The sequence below is a fragment of the Streptopelia decaocto genome (assembly GCF_964273445.1).
Source record: "Streptopelia decaocto genome assembly, chromosome: 6".
Classification (NCBI taxonomy): domain Eukaryota; kingdom Metazoa; phylum Chordata; class Aves; order Columbiformes; family Columbidae; genus Streptopelia; species Streptopelia decaocto.
The window spans coordinates 46,436,342-46,457,885 of NC_138660.1; the positions used below are offsets into that span (position 1 = coordinate 46,436,342).

Below are 21,544 nucleotides of genomic sequence, written 5' to 3' on the forward strand. Positions count from 1 at the left end.
GTCAAATATTAGATTGAGATGGGCAGAAAGAATTTTAGAGGTTAAATGATAGATAAGATTATTCTTTGGGAGACATGTAAAACCTGGCAAAAACTACACACACACAAACAAAACAAAACAAAAACAACAAAGCAAAAGAAACCCAAAACAAAACAAACAAACGAAACCACAAACACCACACCACAGAATCTTTAAACTGCAGAGTCCCATCACAGAAAGGGCACCTGGCTGTTTGTACCGGGGCCCCAGGAAAACACAGTCAAAGGCAATCTCTGCAGTTGAGAGCTTGTGTGTTCAAGTAAGTTGCATATGATACATCTGGGTGCTTATAGCTTGTTCAATCATTCAACAATCACCAAAAAGCTTTCAGGAAACAAATATATACCATCTTCTCACTTTCTATATGGAGAGAGCAAGAAGGTAAAGAAGGTAAAATGAAATGCCTTGATCAAAGTTGCAAAAAAACTTCTGTTTTTCATGAGACATGTTTATATGACCTCTATTTTTTTCATCTAGAAATCTGCATAGCAGAGCTGGCACATCTTACACTTTCCGCAGGGAAGAACCCAGGAATGTACTGGCAGTCTGTCTAACCAGTGACAGCCCATTCCTCCCATGGAATGCTGCCATGGCATGGAAAAGCTAAAGGAATATACTACAAGTTTCAAAAGGCCAGCTCAGAGCTTGCACTACATTTTAACCTCAGTCAGCATATTATCCTAGGGATGATAACATTTCTGCCAGCAAAAGTTCTTTTGGAACTCTTCCTTATGCCAGCCCTCCATTAGGCTACACTGTACGACACAAACCCACTGTTTTCCTGACCTAAGACATTATCCCCACAACCCTGCCAGCAAACTTTTAGCATAGACCTGGCTTTAGTGAGTAGAAGTCCAAATAATCAATAATGTTTAGGGAAAATAAATCAGTAGGAACACTTTAACCCTGGGTATCCAGTTTACGTTTCAAGGCTCTCTGCAATAAAAAGAGCAGGGAAAACCAAGAAAAACTCTCTGCGAGAAAAACAGGTACCCTTTCTTTCAAAATAAAAGTTGAGATGGGATTTGAAATACACAAATCCATAAAAATCAGGGGAGTCTACTAGCTGCAAACTGCACAGGCCACAACACTGGCTACATAAGCAGCAAGGATCGAGTAAGAACAAAATAGATTACATGCTGTCCCATGGGCTACAGAACCACTTGCCAAACAACACTGTACTGAGAACTACTGGAAAAAGCTGAATAGAGAGAGAGCACAAGCCTACACCTTATCCTGGATAGCTAACAATTAGCCTCATGTTTTCCCTTAGAAAAACAGTGATACAATGATGTTGAATTTCTCATTTTTATTAAAATGGCCCTATATGTCTGCTTGCATTTTAGTGTCAGTGTCGTGAAATGTCCTTTTCCACTTCCAACATCAGATCAGCCTACAGGTTGAAGACAAAATAAAGGATGACAGTTATAAACTCTCTTACTGCAGGGCCACATAACATGATAAGTGTTTTATTCCTTGCTTTCCCTTAAAGAATCTTTGGCATGCTGAATCTATCATTAAATGTATATTTAATAACTAAGAGAGAGAAACTTAGCTTTAAAACCTTCAAACCAGCCAGATGAAATAGTTTCCTCAAATGAGAACAGTGCATCTGCCCAATGAACAGACCTGGCCTCAGAAAAAAAAAGCTTAACAGCTTCAGAAAGCCCATGTCTAAAGGCCAGTAAGGCACATTTCAGACCATACTTAGATAAAAACATTAGAGAAGGTCAAAACCCAGCCTGCATGAAGAGAACAGGGAAAAATTGTTTGGGTAAATGTAGACACCTGCCCTAGGTAAAGCAGTAACATTACGTACAGCAAATGTGGATCAGGTTTCTTACCCAGAGATTAATGACTTGAGTTGTTCATTGGGTATTATAATGTTCTCCACCAGCAACTAAACTTGGAATAAGAAAATCTAGACACACTAAGGACACTGTTTCTTCTCAGTGAGGGATTCTTCTAACAGGTTTGTTTATAACAAGCCTAGGTTCAATTATGAGAACTCATGATACTTAATACATTTTCTCACTTTTCTGTGCAGAAAAGCTTTTATAAGTTTCTGGTTTGTACCACCACCCTCTAATCTCAATCAGTAAGAGTTGTATGAGGCATTTTTTCTCACAGAAGTGTGCTGCAAAATGTAAAGGCAATTTTGCACTAGTAACAAGCCAGGAGTCCAAAAAGGAGATGGACCTGGTACTAAGATATTACTGAAAAATGAGCTATGGTTGTTTGACATTACTGCATTTGGGGATTCAAAACACTGTGAGAACATAAATGAGTAATCATGAGGAGAACAACAAGCCTCAGGTTTGCAGAGCAGGCACAGAAACAGGAATTACTTGTTTCAGCCATGTTGGGGGATGAGTACAACATGAATAACCAAACATCTGATAAGCAATTTCATTCTGAAGACAGGATGAAGTTGCTCAGTACACTTTCACTTGAATATTTACAGAAATCCTATATAGAAGGAGACTGGAAATAATTCTACTAGTAATTGAAATCAACTGTGTGTATTTCCCATGTTGCAGTTTCTGCAAAATACAGTTTATATTTCTTATCATATTTCTGCTTTCTCTTCTTGAACTTGATTAGCTGCTACTAAGCAGTTAGCGAGTCAGTTTTTGACTGGAGATCAAAATGTGACATGGAGCAAAAAGATAAAGCTGGAGGGGTGTCTGGGGTGACTCCTTCCTCCTCACGCTTTCTTGTGCCATGGGCACAAAGGGACACTCCATGAACACCAGAACCACATCTGCAGCATGTGGAAATACCATATTGCAGAGTAACCAACAGTATTCACTGAGACAAGAGATCAGTCAGAATTTACGTTTGTTTGTTTTTTTTTTCAATGATGTATGTTTTGATAGAAGGGCAAATGTAGCAGAACAATAACCACGATAAGAGGTCATTGTGAGGCAGCACCAATAAACACCTTAATTTGCTCTAATATAAGTGTTAGTAGATGTACTAAAGAATAATGGAATGCAGGTTGGACCAGTTTACACTGTGGTGAATTTTGTCCTGAGACAGCCAGGAATAACTCAGGAGAGGAATGAAAACAGGTGCGTAAAAGAGAAGAAGAACTGGAATTAGGTATTCTTGTCAATAACTTATTTTATAATATACTTTTCCTTCTTTGAGAGTGAATTTTCACAATTAATTCTGTAAATGTTTACAATACCAAAACTGCAGTAATTTCACATCCAATGCACATGGATGGCATCATTCACACCACCACTAACCACTTTTGTTCAGACCATGTACTAAGGTAACTTACAATCAACATAAAACCAAAATTACTTGGAAATAACTTTTCAAGAGTAAAGCAGTAAACATCACTATGGTTACATCAGAGAGCCCTCACTCACAGTTAACAGAAACAAATCTGTAAAGCAGCAAAACTGACTTAATCAAACTTGGGGGCTTTACATGTGGGATGCTGTTGTTTTTTTCTTTTAATCACTAAAGTAGTGGAAGAAAGGAATGCAATACCTGTCACATGCTGGATACCACTAAAATACTTAATAGTCACAACCCATCTTAAAAAACCTGCAAATGCCTTGGGTAGAAGCACTGTCATGCAAATTAACCATTGGCTAAATGACTGCAAACAAAAGATGATGAAACATGGCAACACAGAAAGAGGTGTCTAATGAACTACTAAAGGGCTGGGTTCTGATTTTTTTAACTCACAATCTCAAAGGGAGAATAAATAACTTGATAACACATAAAAACACTAGAGCAGGAGAAGATAAAAACACTGGACAAAAATAAATACAATACATATGTCTCGAGGGAATTAGCAATGCTAAGAAAAAAAATCCATTGGGAAAAATTCAGTGGAGACATCATTTACATAGAGCTAGTGAGTGAGCAAAGTCTAGGAAGTGATAATCCTGAAGACAGCTGGAGTACATAGCACACCTACCACTGCCTCTATTTCTAGCTCTCTGTAGATATTTATGTAACTTTAACTACAGTGACAGTTTTCCTTAATACAATAGCAAAATGCTGTTATCTCAACAATTATCAAAATCTGGCATGTAAAACTGATAGTAAACATCATATTAGGTATCTTGCATATATACATGAATGACAGGGCCATTTTGTGTTCCAGAGAGCTCATACAAAGAAGCAGGATGGTATTTCAGGAGAATTAAGAACAGTTATGTGATTCATTTTTTTTTAGGTTATGATACAACATAGACATGACTACAGTGTGCAAACAGTGAAGGATATAAATACTGGAGACAGTATTTATAAATATAAATACTGGAGACAGAGAAATCATCCAAGGGGCATTAAAACAGTACAGGTAAGAACCAAAGAATTAACTCTGTAAACAATTTTGGAGGAAGAATTGGAATAACTTTGTTAGTAGCCTGTGATGCATTTGGCTGTGGAATGTTTCTCCAAAAGCAGCACCCATCCATAAGTCATTTGGTGTGAATCCTTAAAATGTGCAGAGACAAAACTTTAGAGAGCCTACAATAGAGACTGCTCTCTGGAGAGGAGATGGAGTGAATGGAATGAGAGAAATTGAAATAAAAATCTCATTAAATAAAGGCATCATTTTAATTCCAAAACAAGGGACAGAACCAGACTTACTCTTGAAGACGGATGAGGAGAAAGCATGACAGATTTTTATTTATGCAGTACACTGCTGGACTCCATTTTTACAATACATAAACAATTCATAGAGGGCTCTTCTACAAGACTCTACGAAATAGCAGGTATTGGTCACAGCAAGAGACAGAAGACATAATATATGGAGCTTTTTGCCACAGCCACAGCAGATTCTACTGTCCATTATTGCAATGAAGTGAGTGTACTTGGACAGGTTTGGCTTAAGAATATTGTGCCTTTCTACATACTGTTAACAAGAGTAAGCACAACTTAATGGAACTCCATCATCTTGTTTTAAGATTCCCAATACTTAATCCATGCTGCTGCTCTCTCACTGTGCAGAGTATCTAACAACACAAGAACATCTTCCCCCTGCTTCTCTCGTGCAGTAGTTTGCAATTAATAACTAGTGGAAACAGATGAGCAGCAAAAATGCCAAGATAAAGGTCCCACTGCAGAAGGCAGCACATTAATGACCTTACAGTTTGCAAATTAAACCCAAAACATTAAGAGATTTTCTTTTCCATAGTATCAAAGCTTACATCTATGCTTCTGTTTATTTTCATCATGCTGAGCAACCTTATGTTGAGGACAGTCACATGGGGATCTCTTATAGCAAATTCTGCTCACACAAAGCAAGCTATTCAAAAATGTTCATTTAAAAAGAACACATCTAATATAAAGATAGCATTCATTATTACTTTAACAGCTTTCAAAGCAAGATGTGCATTTTCCTTCTCTATAAAGCTTTTTAGCACATTAAATTAATAGTTTTCATTCGAACATGTGGCAACAGCATTATCAGATAAAGAAGATATGCACATGTAGAGTGATATAAAGAAAGTTTTAGCAGTAAAGCTATACTTAAAAAAAAAAAAAAAAATCAACTGCAATGTTAATTTGCAAGGAGACAAAGAAACTTGCTAAAGCTTTGCACTACCTGAGCACAAGGAAGAATAGTCAATCACAGTCAAGAATCTATTACTTTCTAAACATTCGATATTATTTTTATATACACATACTACCCTAAAGGGTAAGCTTTGCCATTGTTCTCCCCTAGGAGAGCAGGCAGATATAAAGTACTTCTCTGTCTCCCTGCAAAAGTTACTTGCAACAGAACAGCATCACAAGGGTTGTTTTTTGTGGGTCTACTGTCTTCTCCTAGATTAAAACACATAAAATTCCTACTAATAGTATGAATTATTTTGTTAAATAAGGGAAAATATAACTCACAATCTTGTTCTGCATATCATGACCATTCATTACTTTTTAGTCAATACATATTAAATCAACTCTTATCCAAAGACATTGACCAGTTAATGGATACCAGGAAAGTGAATTCACCTACTATTCTGTAAATGATACTTGGATTAACAGTACGGATGCCCATGTAAAATCAATCCCTTAGAGAATTCTTCTAGTAGCAAAATCTGTATACCTACTATTGCTAGGGATAAAGCATTTCCAGGATTTCCTATGCCTCACACCTTTACATAATTTTAGAGCACAAAGCTGACAACAATCTATTGAAGTATCAATACCTGTGGGCAGACTGGTAGCACACATCATATTCTGAAGTCATATTAAGTAATCGTTCAGAAAAGTTAAAAGGCAGAAAAATCCACATTTGGTTGTTAAAACAGGAAAAGTCTGTCTCTTAGAATAAAAGGACACAAAGTACATTTTGTATATGAGATCAGATGGAAGTAACACCCTCTATAAGGCAACTCCATATGGCAGATGTAAATACATCAGGCAGAAACCACCTGCAAATATGAGAGTTTTGATGTGAATTTCTGTTGTAAGCTCAAAGCATATAATCTTTCAACCATACCACAGCAATAGCATAGGGAAATGCCCCAGCTATTACATGCCCAGATTGAAGTGTAGCTCTTCTTTGATAAAGCATTATATAAAATGGGTAACTTCTTAGTAATTAAATCTGCTACTCCATCAGTGTATTCAGACATATCTGCTTAATTGTCTACACTTTCACCACATTTCATTCCTTTAGCTCTGCAGAGCAAATGTACTAAGAAATATTAAGTAATGGGATAATTCTCACCAACCTCAACAGCCAAGAATCATTTTCTCACTGCTTGGTGATCCCCAGTTATCTAACAGGATCTAAATGTCACAAATAAACCTAGGGAGAAATAGTCAATGAACTCATAACCAGAGATCAACAAATCTGGCGTTAAATGCTCACAGGAACAAAACTAACATGCAGAAAGAGACACCATATTCATAAAACTGTGAAAGAGATGCATACCAGAAAACTGCCTGAGAAATTATGGCAGAAAGAAAAATGTCTTTGAAAAACGTTTCATGCTTCTAGAGAGGATACAGGCTTGAAGGTTATTGGGAGGGGAAAAAAAAAAAGAAAAAGAAAAAAGAGAGAAAATAAGCCTGTACCGAGCTTTTAATCTTTCCTTAATTGTACTGAGAGTCTCCAGCATTATCCCCAGAGAGAATGAAGCATGAAAGCCTAAGTAACTCAAACAAGTTTCCTTAGAACTCAGTCTTTTCAGAACAGCATGATTTCTTTGAAGGGCTCAGTTTCTCAAAGACCGGGTCATAAAAAAAATGGTATTGTAATGCAAATATTTATTATGCTAAAGCAAAACAATGATATTGTACCTTTTCCCACTAACCTGTACTCAGGAATGCACAGATAGGGTTTTGTGGAAATCAACAGAATAAAATTTGTTTGTCTGTTTTGGAAAACAAAGTGCTTAATACCCCAATAAAATGGTTTGCATTGATAGTCAGAATTGATATTTTTCAAATGTCAAGAGAGAGGTGGAATGCAAAATTAAATAGAAATTACTCAGGAAACGGAGGTTAAAATGTAAGCAAGCTGAATTATATTGAAGAGTACTAAATGCAGGATGGCAAGGTTTAATTTTAAATGCTGATTATTTATGACCCTCAAAATAATGGTATAGAAACCTGGCTTAGAGCTAAGTATGACATCCGAAAGGACACTAGTATTTTGTCAATGTCTTTTAAAATTAACATAAGTTCAATCAGAAGATATTTAGTATGTAAACTTCTATTTGTCAGTTTCAGTTTTCTTTAACTTCTTCATTTGAGATTTATTATAACTGAAAAACTATTCAAGTAGAGTTCAGAAGAAATACACGCTAATGGTCTTATCTAATCAGGCATGAGATGAAGGATAAAGAAATTGAGCCTTAAGCATCACATCAGACTGATGGCATGAACCCTCAAATTCTGATAAACCACCAATTCAGCAGCAACCTGTAACAGAAATATTACATGAAAACACAAATTCTGTGAACATCCACTTCATTACAGAGTGTAAAAATACAGGGAGCCTTAGAAGGCCACCATGTCTAATTATGTACTGGTTTTAAATATTTATGGCATAAAGAACCATTCACCAACAGAAAAAAGTTATCTATGAACACGTTGTTCCATAAATCCCCTTGAGATGTAAACATTTTAGAGGGACTGCAGGCCCCTCGGGGCACGTTTCAGGCCTGTTATCTTCACATTGCTGGTGAACAGCTTTCTGGGAATTTTGTAGCTCACTGAACTAATGGAATTAGAGCAACATCCACTAACCCTGAGAACTAAGTGTTGGAGTTGCACTGCTGAGGCAGAAACAAGGACGGATCCAAGAGCAAGCACATGGATTATTTGGTTGTTTTTTTGTTTTTGTTTTTTTTAAATCTTTCTTGATATCTGGGACTTTCCCTAATCAGCACAGATGTCAGTGAATAGAAACTGTTACAAAAGGGAAGAGGGTAAAGAGGATTTAAACCTACTGCCAGCAGCCTGTGCTGCGTAGTTACACGAGGAGAAGGAAGCAATTAGTAATTACCTCGGTTGAAATCCCACAATGCTCATTGACTTCAACACGGGAGGGTTTTACCATGGCTGAAAAGAGGGGAGGAACCAGTCCAAGGGAAAGGGCAAACATTGAACCTTTCAGCTCCGATTATGACCAGGAAAAGACATCCATCAGAGCTGTACTATCTAAGGCAAGGAAAGGGCACTCTCTTTTTGAGCCCATTTATTCATCCATTTACCTAATAAATTGATAATGTCCGGGTTTTAGCTTGTATTGAGTTTTAAAGTGTCGAATGCTCATTCTAGGTAGTGTTTCTTTAAGGAAGGATTCACATTGTGCAATATACAACTTGTAGGTTTCTTTTTTCTTGCTACATGAAGGTGAACACTTTTATGATATTTTTACAAAATATTTTATAAACTGAACAAGACTGTCAGAATTAAAAATATTATACAATAGCCTTCCTTTTGGTTTGTGTTAATCTGTGTAAGATCTTCCACTGACACAGATCTTATTGTCAATGATCTCTGTTTTTTCTAATGCCAGCAGGTTTAAGCTAATGGATTTTTAAAATGTCAATATTAAAACATATCCATTGATCTGATAAATGGTATCACTTTTCCTCGACCCATTATACAGTACAAGCAGAAAGCACCCATTCAAATGCAGCACGCAACCACGCATTCTATAGGAATGCCTTGGAGGAACACGCAACCACATCCACTGCTGTAAAGCAACAAAAGCTCAGTGCTAAAAGGAAGCTTTACTATTTTTCTCAAGAACCTGAAGGAACCAGTAATAACAGATTAATCTTTTGTGTAAGGAAGAAAAAGCATGACTCATATGAAAAGAAACCAACGATTCAGATGATAACACTGACTAGAAGATCAGAAAGGCTCAATCTCCAAAATAACCTCATCCACATATGACCCCGTGGTTGAGTTAAGGAACAGTCAGTGTCAAATCCAAAAATTTAGACGTGTCAGCAAAGCCTTATGCAGTTGATCCCTTTGGTATCCATTCCAAGGCAGGAACGGACACGGCCAACCAGAAATGCAGTTAGAACCAAAGCTCCAGGCAATCTGACACAGCAGTTTGACAAGGCAAATATTAATTTAATGTCGTAATATATACAGACAATACATATTAGGTAGACAGCAGATTATATACACAAAGATATCTATGAAGACATAATTTTGTTATGCATTTTTTCTCTCTGTGACAGATGAGAATGAGACACTTATTTGATAGTTAAAATGTATGTTTGGGAAAAAAGCGTCAAATCTTACAATTCGTCTGAAGGACATTTTTACCTAGTAAAAATGAACTAATGAAAGACGAGAAGTTTGCTGCCTGAAATAAGACTTGTAGGCTCACAGTTGTGTGTTGCAATATATGTTTTTGCCATTTAGCACATCATGCTTAGAGAGACCACATTTAATAATACAATCTGCTGAGGATGAAAAGGACTTTCTTTGCTAATAAAAAAAGCTGGTTATAGAAAGTGCGTTTGGCAGTAAAGCTTCAAAGAAAAATAGCAGCCTCAAAAACACCTGCTGACTAAGTGTACACATTTCAGTTTGTCAGATGTTCTTCTGTAATTTAAATATTTTAGGAACTAAAATAATTTCTTTTCTTGAAAATCAGATGAATTAATATTTTTCAACTTTAGCCCTAACCATGATAAAATATGAGAAAACCAATAAAGGGATTACTTAACAGGGAGACTGACACACTTACTGGATGTTTCTATTTCTTTTTATCCAAGAGGGAACCTCAAATAAGTCAAGCTTTCTGCAATATGATTTAAGACTCTTTGAAGTGCTAATAAACCTATAAACATGTACAAGGGCTGTAAATAGATATGACAATATATTTTTGCACAGTGTCTGGTATAACAGGATTCAACAGGAGCTTCAAGCTGATGGGCACTATTACAGTGATACAGAATTGCACATAAGAAAAATAACATGCTAGCATGGTTTAAGAGAAATCAGGTCTACAAAGACTTATTCCACTTCTGCATGGTGATCAGTGAAGCAGTCACAAAAAGTTGTTATTGACATAAATTCAAAATAAACCAGGAGACTGAGATGCAAATTAATTGTAGGGACGACATACAAGAACAAGCGCCAGGAAAGTTTGTTGCAGAAAGACATGAAGAGGGATCAGGCCCTTCCAATTGGCTTGTTATTTTTCAACCTTTTCAGTTGCTTAAGAAGCATCTGAAGTGCCTGTCTCTGTCACCTTCAACCAAGGATAACAACAAACAAAGCGAAACTCAGTTTAAAGTAACTGGATCTCTTGATCTTCTGCAGAAATTGTGCCCTCATTGACAATATCAAACATCATACATAATGGCACAGCATATTATTTGAAACAGAGTGGACAATTACTGATTATGAACTTTTCAGTCATAATGCCCTTGCTTAGAAAAGAACATATTGTATCAAGACTATCAAAAGACTTGTACACTTCCATCAGCACATGTCACACCAAGAGAAAATCTATGTTACCGTAGTGAAAAAATCTAGTTTCTAGATATGTTTCTCCACTGCCAATGGCCAGGAAGGTTACCTTAAGAGATACACCGTCATAATCAGTGTTCACAAAATCCACATCCATTTTTTAAAACACGAAGTAATTAACACACGCAAATGAAAGCAGCAGCCACTGTGTTGCTATGCTGACAAACACAGCTTCTTCGGATCTAAGTCTGGTTACTGAGGACAGAATGCCATTCCATATGGGTTTAAATCTGCTCTACCAGACAGAGCATCACTCATTAAAATTAGAAATGTTTGAGAAAGCAAAACAAGAGAAAAAACCCTAAAAGCATATTACAAGGATGGTCAAAACCAATATAACAGCAGCACTAAAGGACAGATTCTGCTCCCACTTAGCTCCATGTGTTACAGCAGTTGTACTGTATTCACTTGAAATATGCTCAATTCACACCACAAAAACTGGGAGTGCAATCTGGTACTTCTTGGTATAACAATAAGTTTGGAATCCTTCCCTGTTACTCACTTGCATGCTTTATCAGTATTAACAAAGAAGGTATGAAGGTGGGATGTTACTTTCAAAGCTTTGCTCACATCTTGCCAATTCTGTGTTTACTGTCATATTCTAAAGCTAGGGAGAGGAGAAGGACTTTTTATATTCCTCCTCCTTCCATGTGTTACTCTAAGAATAAAATCTCCTGCTTGCCTGCTTCATTTTGCAATGTTGCTCACACTAGCTCTCTTTCTTTGCATACAAATTTGAATTGGTCATTAGTTGAAGATTTACAGAGAGCAGAAAACAACAGATTCCATACACTTGGATCCTTCACATCTTCCTTCTGTGTTGCATTCTGTATTTGATGACATGGAGTAATTCATGGAGTAATACTTCCTTATTCTGACAAGATGGCTATTTGAGAGGTTGGTGAACGCAGTATTCCAGCTACATTGCAAATGCACGCTACTACAACTTGATCACTTCTACGGTTCTCAGATAAAACCCCATTATATAGACAAATCATCAAGGTAGAGTTTGAGCAGTCAATGGAAAGTGTGACATGAAGCAATTAAACACTGTTGCATGTTCCATGACCACCTTTGTATACTTTTGTGGGTCTCCAAGTGCTCCACTATCTTAAATCACATGACCCATCCTGCCAAGCTAAATACTCTGTATTTTATTAATTATCATTTTATACCTCTACTACGTTCGCCTATGGGAGATCAGTAAATCAGAGCAAAGATTTCTACAATTGATTACCGGGCAATAAGCTGGCAGAGTAGTATACCATAAAAGCACCCGATAGCTTAGGGACTGAACATGGATTTTTTTGTTGATGGTGCTTTGATTCCCCCCTCACAATATTTCATTTCTCAGATCAAATTTAATCTCTCACTCAAATGAACCAGAAAGAATTTCTGGTATGGAATACAAATTGGTGAAAAGGTGCATTAGAAAGTACTGACATTTGCACGAGATTCCCAACACTCCTTACACATGTCAAAGTATTCAGGAACCTGCTAGCAAAAGTAGTAAGAACAGTCTCAGATAACAATGCAACATATATTTTTCAGCAGCCTAAGGCAAGGAAAAGGCTGCCTCTCTGAAATGTTGTCTACCGCATTACACTGCAAAACACCTGAGATTCTGTAACATACTTTGATAAATAATGTACTTGCAGCATGGCCAAATGGATGAAACAAATGAAAATTATTACAACATTCATTTTAATTAAAGTATTTTTACAGTGCCTTTGTAATTCCTACTGCCATAATCCTGACACATAAAACAAGGCATAAGATTATATTATACCTAATATAAGGGATATGATTCGATATACCATAAAAAGACAAATTGATATTCAATGCAAATGCACTGAGAGCTTTGGTCTCATTCTAATGAACTTAAGCTTTATTCAGAAATCTCACTGAACAGTGCTAAGTTTAAATTACCATGCCATTTCATATATGTATTTCCTACATAGCATTCTATTGAAACTGTATGCAGAATTTCTTCTGTTCTGACAGAGAACATTTTAAAATTAGTTCATTAAAAACTAACACTCACAGTGTTCAGAAAACAAAGACAGCAAAAAAGCTGCTTCTCCCAAGGCTATCATTTCAGAGCACATCAGCCTGCCAAGGGCTACTGAATTATCATCAGATGGGTAAAGGCAGGAAGCAAGTTATGCCACCGTTTATCAGACTGAGATGTGTAAGCGCTCTTGAATATGAACAAGAAATAATTAAAATATTCATTCTGACCTTATAGGGGCCCAGACTCCCTCTCTCCAAAGTTACTGCATACCGAAGTAAGAGGAGTTCTTCATTTATTCAAGATCAAATGTTTCTCAAGGCATTTTCAGTAACTTCTAACAAACTTATTCCACACAAAAGGAAATGGGTTATTTGTATGTTATCCAAGGAAGGCTGAGTAATTCACTGTGGTAGGAAAGACCTCTAAAAATAAGTCACCTCTCTGCAGATTCAATCCCTTCCTGTCTGGGTTTGAATCAGTTTGCAACTGCATGAAAGGACAAAGCGTAAGGATGAACTACAGAGAACGTCTATACTGATAACACTGCTCAAATACATGCATTTCACTGCTACTCTGTTTAAAAGAATCCAACTATTAGGGGTGGAGCAAGCCAGTGACCCAACAGGATGTGCATGACCAGAACTCCTCGTGCGTAGCCTTCTGCTTTCATGTTTATTTTTGGATGTATTTTCCTTTGTGCTTTGAAACAGTTTGGGGCAAGGTAGCTAACATCACACTAACTCAGTGATGCTGAGAGGGAAAGCAAGTTCTTACCCACACAAAGAGGACCTCTTCCTACAGATTCATAGAGCACCTTGGAACTCTACAGTGTTATAACAGGGATAAATAACTTCTTTTCATGTTTGTTAGTGCTCCTCAGAGCTGAATGCCAAGGATAATCGGTGCACCAAGGCACATCACCAGAGACTCCCATAAGCTCCTGCAGCTTCTTCATCAGGGAGCTGTGTTCAGCTGTGTGGGAACTAACCAGAGATTTCATCATCTCCAATCTGCTATAGCAGCCATTAATAGAAAATAAGTCTCCCAGGATAAGTAAGCTTAGAAGTTCAACAGATGTTCCCAAACAAGATGCTACTTCAAGAGTTATGGTCTTTAGAGAAAAGACTAGGCCATTCTAACTGGTAATTGTTATCAGGACAACATCATTTGTTTTGACCAGCATTCCCTGACTGTTCAAAATGATCATAGAAAAATCTTTCTGTATCTAAAGGCTTGAATGAATATGTGGTTCTGTATATTACAGAAGGCATCTTATTATATTTTTGATAAAGAATATCCTATCTTTTCTGCAGAGTATTTAATGGTTTAGTGGGACTTCGCAGTGTTAAGTTTATGGTTGGACTCGATCTTGAAGATCTTTTCCAATCTAGCTGATTTTATGATTCTAAATTTATAAAACTGACAGAAGAATAGTGATAGATGAGAAAGAAGTCTGTTTAGAAGAAGTAATCTCTTTCTTTCAGGTACTGACCCAATTGTAATTGTACTCAAAGAAATGAATATACTTTGCTGTATATTGTGCATTAAATATGTTAAAAAGCTACATCTGGTCTGCAAAACATTCTATCAATACAATTGTTTCTTAGAGCAATACAGCTAATACAGGAAAAGTTACTTTTCAATTTAAACAAAACTCAGAAAAATCTGTAAATTCCTAATGTGAAGTTATAGAGATTTTGAAAATTCTAAACTTACAAATAAATAAAACACACAGGTTTATCTTTCTTTCTCTTCAAACCTCATTTCAGGATTTATACTGAAAGTTTCATAAGTAGTATAAACAGATATTTGTCTTTCAAAGAACTGCATAGATTTGTGGTAGAAAAACATGTCCAGCAAACATGAACATCATCAGTAGGTTTCAGTGTTAACAGATTTTTACCGTAAAGTAAAATAGTTTCTAGTTCTTAGTCTTATCATTTCAGACTAGTTGCACAATAGATTAAAGTCAACACTGAATCATTTTATACTGATTCACTTTCCAATATTATATTTGCAACTTAAAAGAATATTAAAAATTGCAGTCTTGGAATTTTCTTGCTCTGTATGCCCAAGATGTTTAATCAGCTAACAGGCAGTTTTCATGTCTTCTTTCCCTCAAGAGAAAAAAGACCCACAAACAAAAAAATTATTCATATATAAAATGGGTTTTTTTGCACTTCTATAATTAATCATAAAAATCCAACATTCATAAAAGCAGTAACCACTTTAAGAATGCCATTCCTACAGTTTATTTACGTTGTTCTTCAACAGCATTATTTTGGAATTAGTCAACTTTTTTTTAATTAAATTCTGGAATTAAATTATCATCATTGGGAGAGTTAAAATTTGTATGCACTAGAATTTTTTTTACCATATCTGGATTATGACGCAGACATTGTTGTCTTTTCCTGCCTTCCCCATGTTACCACAAATAATAAGTATCTGTGATCCATTCTTGACTTTGTGTGGGTTTTCATTCAAAACAAATTAAATAATTATCTGAATGGCAAGTCACTGTATCAATAACCATTTTCCAACATGGGCTTTGTCACAGCAAAGAAAAATGAATCTTAGGATAATGTAGACAGAATAACACAGCATCCACAACAAAAAGTTTCCCTGAAGAAACATATTTACTTTTTTCAGATATCATTAATAATACACTACTGCTGTTATTGCTAGCATATTTTAGGGGAATTTTCTTAAATAATTTTCTGTCCATTTTCAACATTCCCTGTTTATCACACCCTAGCTGCAGTTTATGTAGGCTTTGGGATTAGTAAATTGCAAGGAGATGAATATTGCCTTGAGGGGAAAAAAAACCAACAACAAACAAACACAACAACAAAAATCTACAACTTAATTCTAGCCCAGACTAACCAGCAAAGCTATTTTTTATGGCAAAATTTTCCACTTACTAAGAGCCCCAGGATAGCCTCCTTGAAAGAAAGCACTTCAAAATACCCGAAAAGTTCACTGTAAAACTGCACAAGAGGCAGATGCAGCACAAAGCTAAACTGTGGTCTGTGACTGACACCTGCAGCATCAGTGACAGGCTCTGCTGCACAATTCCATCAAAACTGCACCACACAAGATGCATGCGAAGACTCCCTATGATAGCGCCCAACACTTTCAACAAGTATCTATCATCAAAAAACTCAAAAATAATGAAAATTGTTAGAAATTACATTGTATTAGTGATTAAAGTGCAAACGATGTTGGCATTTTTGTTTTAAAACCGCTTTATGTTTAAAGGTTCAAAATTTTTAAGAATGGAACTTAATCTCCACTCCCCCCATATTTCAGAAAGGAAACCAATGACCTCTGAATGCTTAACAGGAAGATCATGTATACAGCAGATATGACTCTGCTTATTCCAATTAGAAGTTAATTGAAAAAAAAAAAAAGTTATTTGAGAAGCCTATTGGATTTATTCTCCTCCATCATAAGCTTGTAAAGCAACACCTACATTAACAATTTCTGACCACTGGCAAGTGTAGCACATGTTAAAACAGATGAGGCCACTGGTGTATTTAATCTTTTAATGCCAGAGTCTAAAATCATAATGCAGCCCCTGTAGAGAAAAAAATGCATGAACTGCAGAAAAATATTGCATTGTGAATTTCTTCAGATTTGCTATGAAACTTTACTAACATTATATGACAAGGAAATCTGATATTGCCAGAGCAGTCAATGGCAAGCACGTTTCAATCATCACGCATTGGTCTTTGATCCCCTGGTCATGAGGCACCATTAACTACGCTCAAGGCCACATCCCTGTAGAAAGATTATGTTAGTGCTGTTTCCTCGGTTTGTGTAGCTAGTTGTGGATTTCATTTTCTTTCTGACAGCCTCACTCCAATAGTGCTTCAGGACAATTAACTGGAGTATAATACTGCTCTTTCTCAGGAAAAGAGAAAGCCAAAAAAAAAAAAAAAAATTTATCTGCAATTAGCAGAGAAGCTGAAATAAAATGCCATAACCAACATCTATTACTTAAATATAGTTAGTGTCCCTAGATCTGCAACTTTAGGACACTGTCATACCACCTGACAATTCTGCATAACACCTCAATTTGTACGGTTACCATCTAAAAAAGGCTGGCAGTACAAATTGGCAGTAGTGGAGGCCAGGTCCTTTCAATCCCCAGAACACTTTGCAAATCAAGTGTAATACTCATCATAATGCAAACTGATTGAAGTTCAGTAACTTAGAACAGTAACATGTTAACGAAGCCTCCTCAGTATGGATACAGAGTACACACAGATTATCAAATGAAGACCCTCAGCAGTACATTCGCCACAAGGGTAAGTTTTAAGGGAACCCACATGTAATCAGTAGCTTAATTTTTAATGTAACTTATCCATCTGCAAATTCTAAACCCCCTATAGCTGGTGATGAGACAGTAGTAAAGGAGAATAATTTAAAATATCAGAGTATATTAAGGATAGACTCTCCTCTTAAATGCTGGCAATAAAAGCAAATTTAAGACTAAAAAAGCAACACCTCCAGTACACAAACAAATTTCCCAAGAAATTGCACCCAAGTTGTTTCATTAGAAGAAAGCCCGCAAGAAAGAAATACAGGAGTATGTAATCATGCAGAATATGAAGCACTAAAAAGAAGCAAAAAGACTTTCCTATTTGTCCAAACTATTTTTAAAGAATTATTACTTTACTTATGGCATAAGCATGCACATATTTCATTACAAGCACTCAAAAGGTTGAATCACCTTCTTTCTGTGTAAACTGCAAATAAATCTGAATTTACCTCCCAAAGTGCCTTAAAGTCCTTCTGCTCAATTCGAAGGAGCTCGCTATATTCTCTGGTAACGATCGTAGCATGGCGAGGAGTGTTATCCAGAATGGACTCTCCAAAAGCCGTTCCTACTCCCAGAGTGCATATTGTCACAGCATCCTTTGAATTAAAAATAAAAGGACACATATTAAATATTCCAGGATATTTTAAGAGCTTTTATGTCACATTTGCTAATAGCACTGTCTTAAGATTCTTCAGCATTTTGCTTTAAAAGAAAATTAATTAAAAGTGCCAAAAAAAAAAAAAATCAATATGCTGATTAACAACATGGAAAGTCTAAATGCAGATGCAAGTAGAACTTCTGTTTTCTATGACCATCAGTTGAATTTCTGTCTGCAAAGCAGAGAACACAAGAGTCACCTTCAGCTTTAGTGTTCATCTGCCTCTAAAGACTGCTGTGATGATGAGATCCTTTAGAGATGTCAGAGGTGATCAGAAGATAACTAGCATCAGAAATGCAATCTTAGAATATAAATTTCTGCCCTACATAGGCTACCCCTGTCAGAAAGAAAATTTGACTGTTATGTTTTCTCAGCAAACATAACTTTCAATTATAGTATCTTCTTGTATTTATAATGCAAGGTCTGGGCACAATGCAGTTGTACAGCTTAATCAACTATTGCCCTTTCTGTTGAAAATGCCAGTAAATCTCCCAATTGTTAATCATTGCCTGCTGATTAAGTACTAGATTTTTTTTTCCACATAAGTCAGGAATTTCAAGAAAACTATTAAAGTCCAAAACAACAGTGAACAGAGTATTCAGGATGGTCCCAAACATGCAGTAAATCCACTTCAAAAGAGTCTATATGAGCACATGTCATTCATGTGATAGAAAGATGTCTAAATCAATTACCCTTGGCCAAGAACTCCTCTGTAATTCCAACATCAAATTGTGAGCTACTGCAGACAAAAAATTAGACTACTAGAAATTAAATAACTTCATGAATCAGGATTCATTAGATACATGTTCTATTTTACCCTTACAAGTTGCTACATTCCTGAGCATAGGCTTGAAGCTGAACACATGTATGTCTCTAAGTTGGGCCTTAACTGACTGTCTTTTGAGTAATAAAGAAAAAAAGGTAGCAAAAGCATTAAAAATTTAAACTGATACAAACTGCACTTTACTAAGGAAATAATACATGCACCCAGACAAACACACATAAACACAGATGCTAATTTTACCTAGTACAACACTAGAAATATAGTTTAATCCTAAAACATAGGATTCATGAAACATCTACAAAAATTAAAGCAGAAAATTTTGTCATCCCGTCCACTACATCCTCGTGGTTGATAATCCAGAAAAGATACATGAGCATATTTCAGCATCATTTTCTGTCTTTAAGATTGCATTGTTTTCCTTTCATGCATCTAATAAGTGGCAATAGGAAAATGTTATTAAGATCAAGTTAGTAGCTTTATAACTGCATTACAAAGACAAATGCCCATAATAGTCCAGTTCCCTGAACCATAGCAAATTGCTTTTGCACAGATATTACCATATAGAATCACATGTTCAGGAAAACAAAATCAATTATGTCTTGAAAATATCTATGAAGAATTTACTAACTGTCAGAAATTTTCAAGGAAGGCAAATATAGACAGGCACTGTTTAAAACAAAGAATATCTGGGAATGAGCACCTAGGCACCTAAACAGAAGTCTCTACAAACAGCTTACAATATATGCTATATACTAAAGCTCTGCCTTAACAAGCTTAGCTTTCAGAGCTGAAACACTATCTGCACACTACCCGACAACTGCACTCAAAGAGCTACAAAGAAAATGTGCCCACCGCTCACACAAAACTCCATCTTGGGTCTCCAATACATTATTCTCACCTTTATTTAGAAAGTTCAGATAAAAGATCTGTTTAGGCCAGAATAACCAAATAGCCTGGCAGACAAAGTTTTCCATTAGGTGGATCATAAGTGATATTTACATCTTCCAACTTCTTTTTCACACCCCTCCCTACAGAAAAATAAACTCCTTTGAAATGTTTCACCTTTTTTGATTCTTTACAACCTTAAAGAATATATCTTTAAAGACAGAACAGAGAAGAAGAAAAAAAAGGAAAAAAGTAAAAGGAAAGGTGTTGGTTAAGGAATCACTTTCTAAGACAACTTCTGATGAGGCAGCTGTTCAGCCTGAGAAATAAATTAACATTTTGAGGTGTTAAGTCAAGGAGCTGGAATGGCCCTACCCATGTTCATTTAAGACCAGGCTCCCATCAAGTAAAGGTTCTTCCAGGATTTTTCCCTGGCTGTCATTGCTCTCCACAGAGATGCAGTTTCACAGCCAGCTAGGGAACAAGCCCATCTGTCTTCTTCAAGACTTCAGAGCCCCATTTTGTCTCTGCCCCTTGTTTATGTATCTCCAGCCTCCTGGGGAATCAGGTGTATTTCCTATTACACCTGTTAACCTTACACTCCAGAATCTCCTGCTGTTCAGTGCAGCCTTCAGGAGGATTGCTGGCAGCTGAAAACTGTTTGCTGCTCCCCTCTGCCATGCCAGAAGCAGCAGGGGGTTCTAGCCACCGGTAACCAGCTAAATTCACACTGCTATTTAAAAGGCAGTATTAGAGACTTAAAAAGAGGAGATTGTTTGCATTGCTATCTGTGCTCTGAATGCACTAACAAAATGGTAGTGTTCTAATGAGAGGCTGTTTGTGTATTCAGTTGCACTGACTCTCACTGCCAGGTGAGACACATGTAGTGGAAGAGTTATTAAACCTCCCCCCCTGACCCTGCCCCGCCATCAGTCTAAAGCATTGAATTTGTAGGACCATCCTATGGAATGGATGAGAATCAGAAACAAGGCTCTGCCCTATTTCCTCCCCTGCTATCACAAGTCACATCCCTGCACACTTCTCCCTGACTTGTGACACTTTCTATTTTCCAGCCTGGCAATCAGAATTTTTGTACTGTGTGTAAACAAAATAATGGTGTCTGAAAGAGAAATTCAGAAAATAGGAAAAAAAAATGCAAGTGCCACACTGAAAGGGATTGGGCACTCTTATTTGAAATTTTAGTTTATTCAGTATTTTGACTTACTAAGGGAGTTGATGTAGCTAGTTTGTTTTTAATTTCATCATCTTCCCAGAGCTTGTACCGTTATTTCACCTCTGCAACTGTGTCCCTCCAGGACCCCATACCACCTCCATGTTTAACTGGAAACCAGAAAAAGCTGGCATTTTGAAAAGTCCGCTTATTATTACTTTGAAACAGTTCAGTTTGTCTCAGCAAAAAATTCCTTTTGTAACAGAGAAACCAAAGGATACGCATGAAAGTAAACTATCTATGAAGTGATTTTCCTGTTCCACTACCTCCACCAAGAGTATGTTTCAGCCATTCAGATACGAAATCTTTATCAAACTGCTTTTAAAGATAACATAAAAATATCTTCCCACACTAGAAATGCAGATTTCCAACACATGCTAGGCCATCCTCCTCACACAACACAAGGTCATTTGCTTAAAGGAGGCATTATGCTTCTAGAAAGACTGTAACCAGCTTTTCTTCTAGTTCCTAATTAAAATAGTTGCAGATCAGATTAACTGTACTGTAATAACATATTCATTATTTTCATACCTTTCTATCTGATCCTCCAAAAGCTGCCTGCAATGTCTTGGACTGTTTGCTAGGTTACCTGGCAGACAGAAGTGAAATTATATGTCTATATT

At 36.5% G+C, this 21,544-nt stretch overlaps 1 protein-coding gene across 1 annotated transcript in view; it reads right to left on the reverse strand.

Moving 5' to 3' along the window:
* Nucleotides 1-21,544, reverse strand: part of RAPGEF4 (Rap guanine nucleotide exchange factor 4) — a gene marked incomplete at its 5' end in the record, with an annotated part of 149,789 nt that overhangs the window by 112,652 nt on the left and 15,593 nt on the right. The window contains 1 exon segment of the mRNA XM_082055080.1: nucleotides 17,813-17,959. Within this exon segment, the coding sequence (XP_081911206.1) occupies nucleotides 17,813-17,959 (147 nt within the window).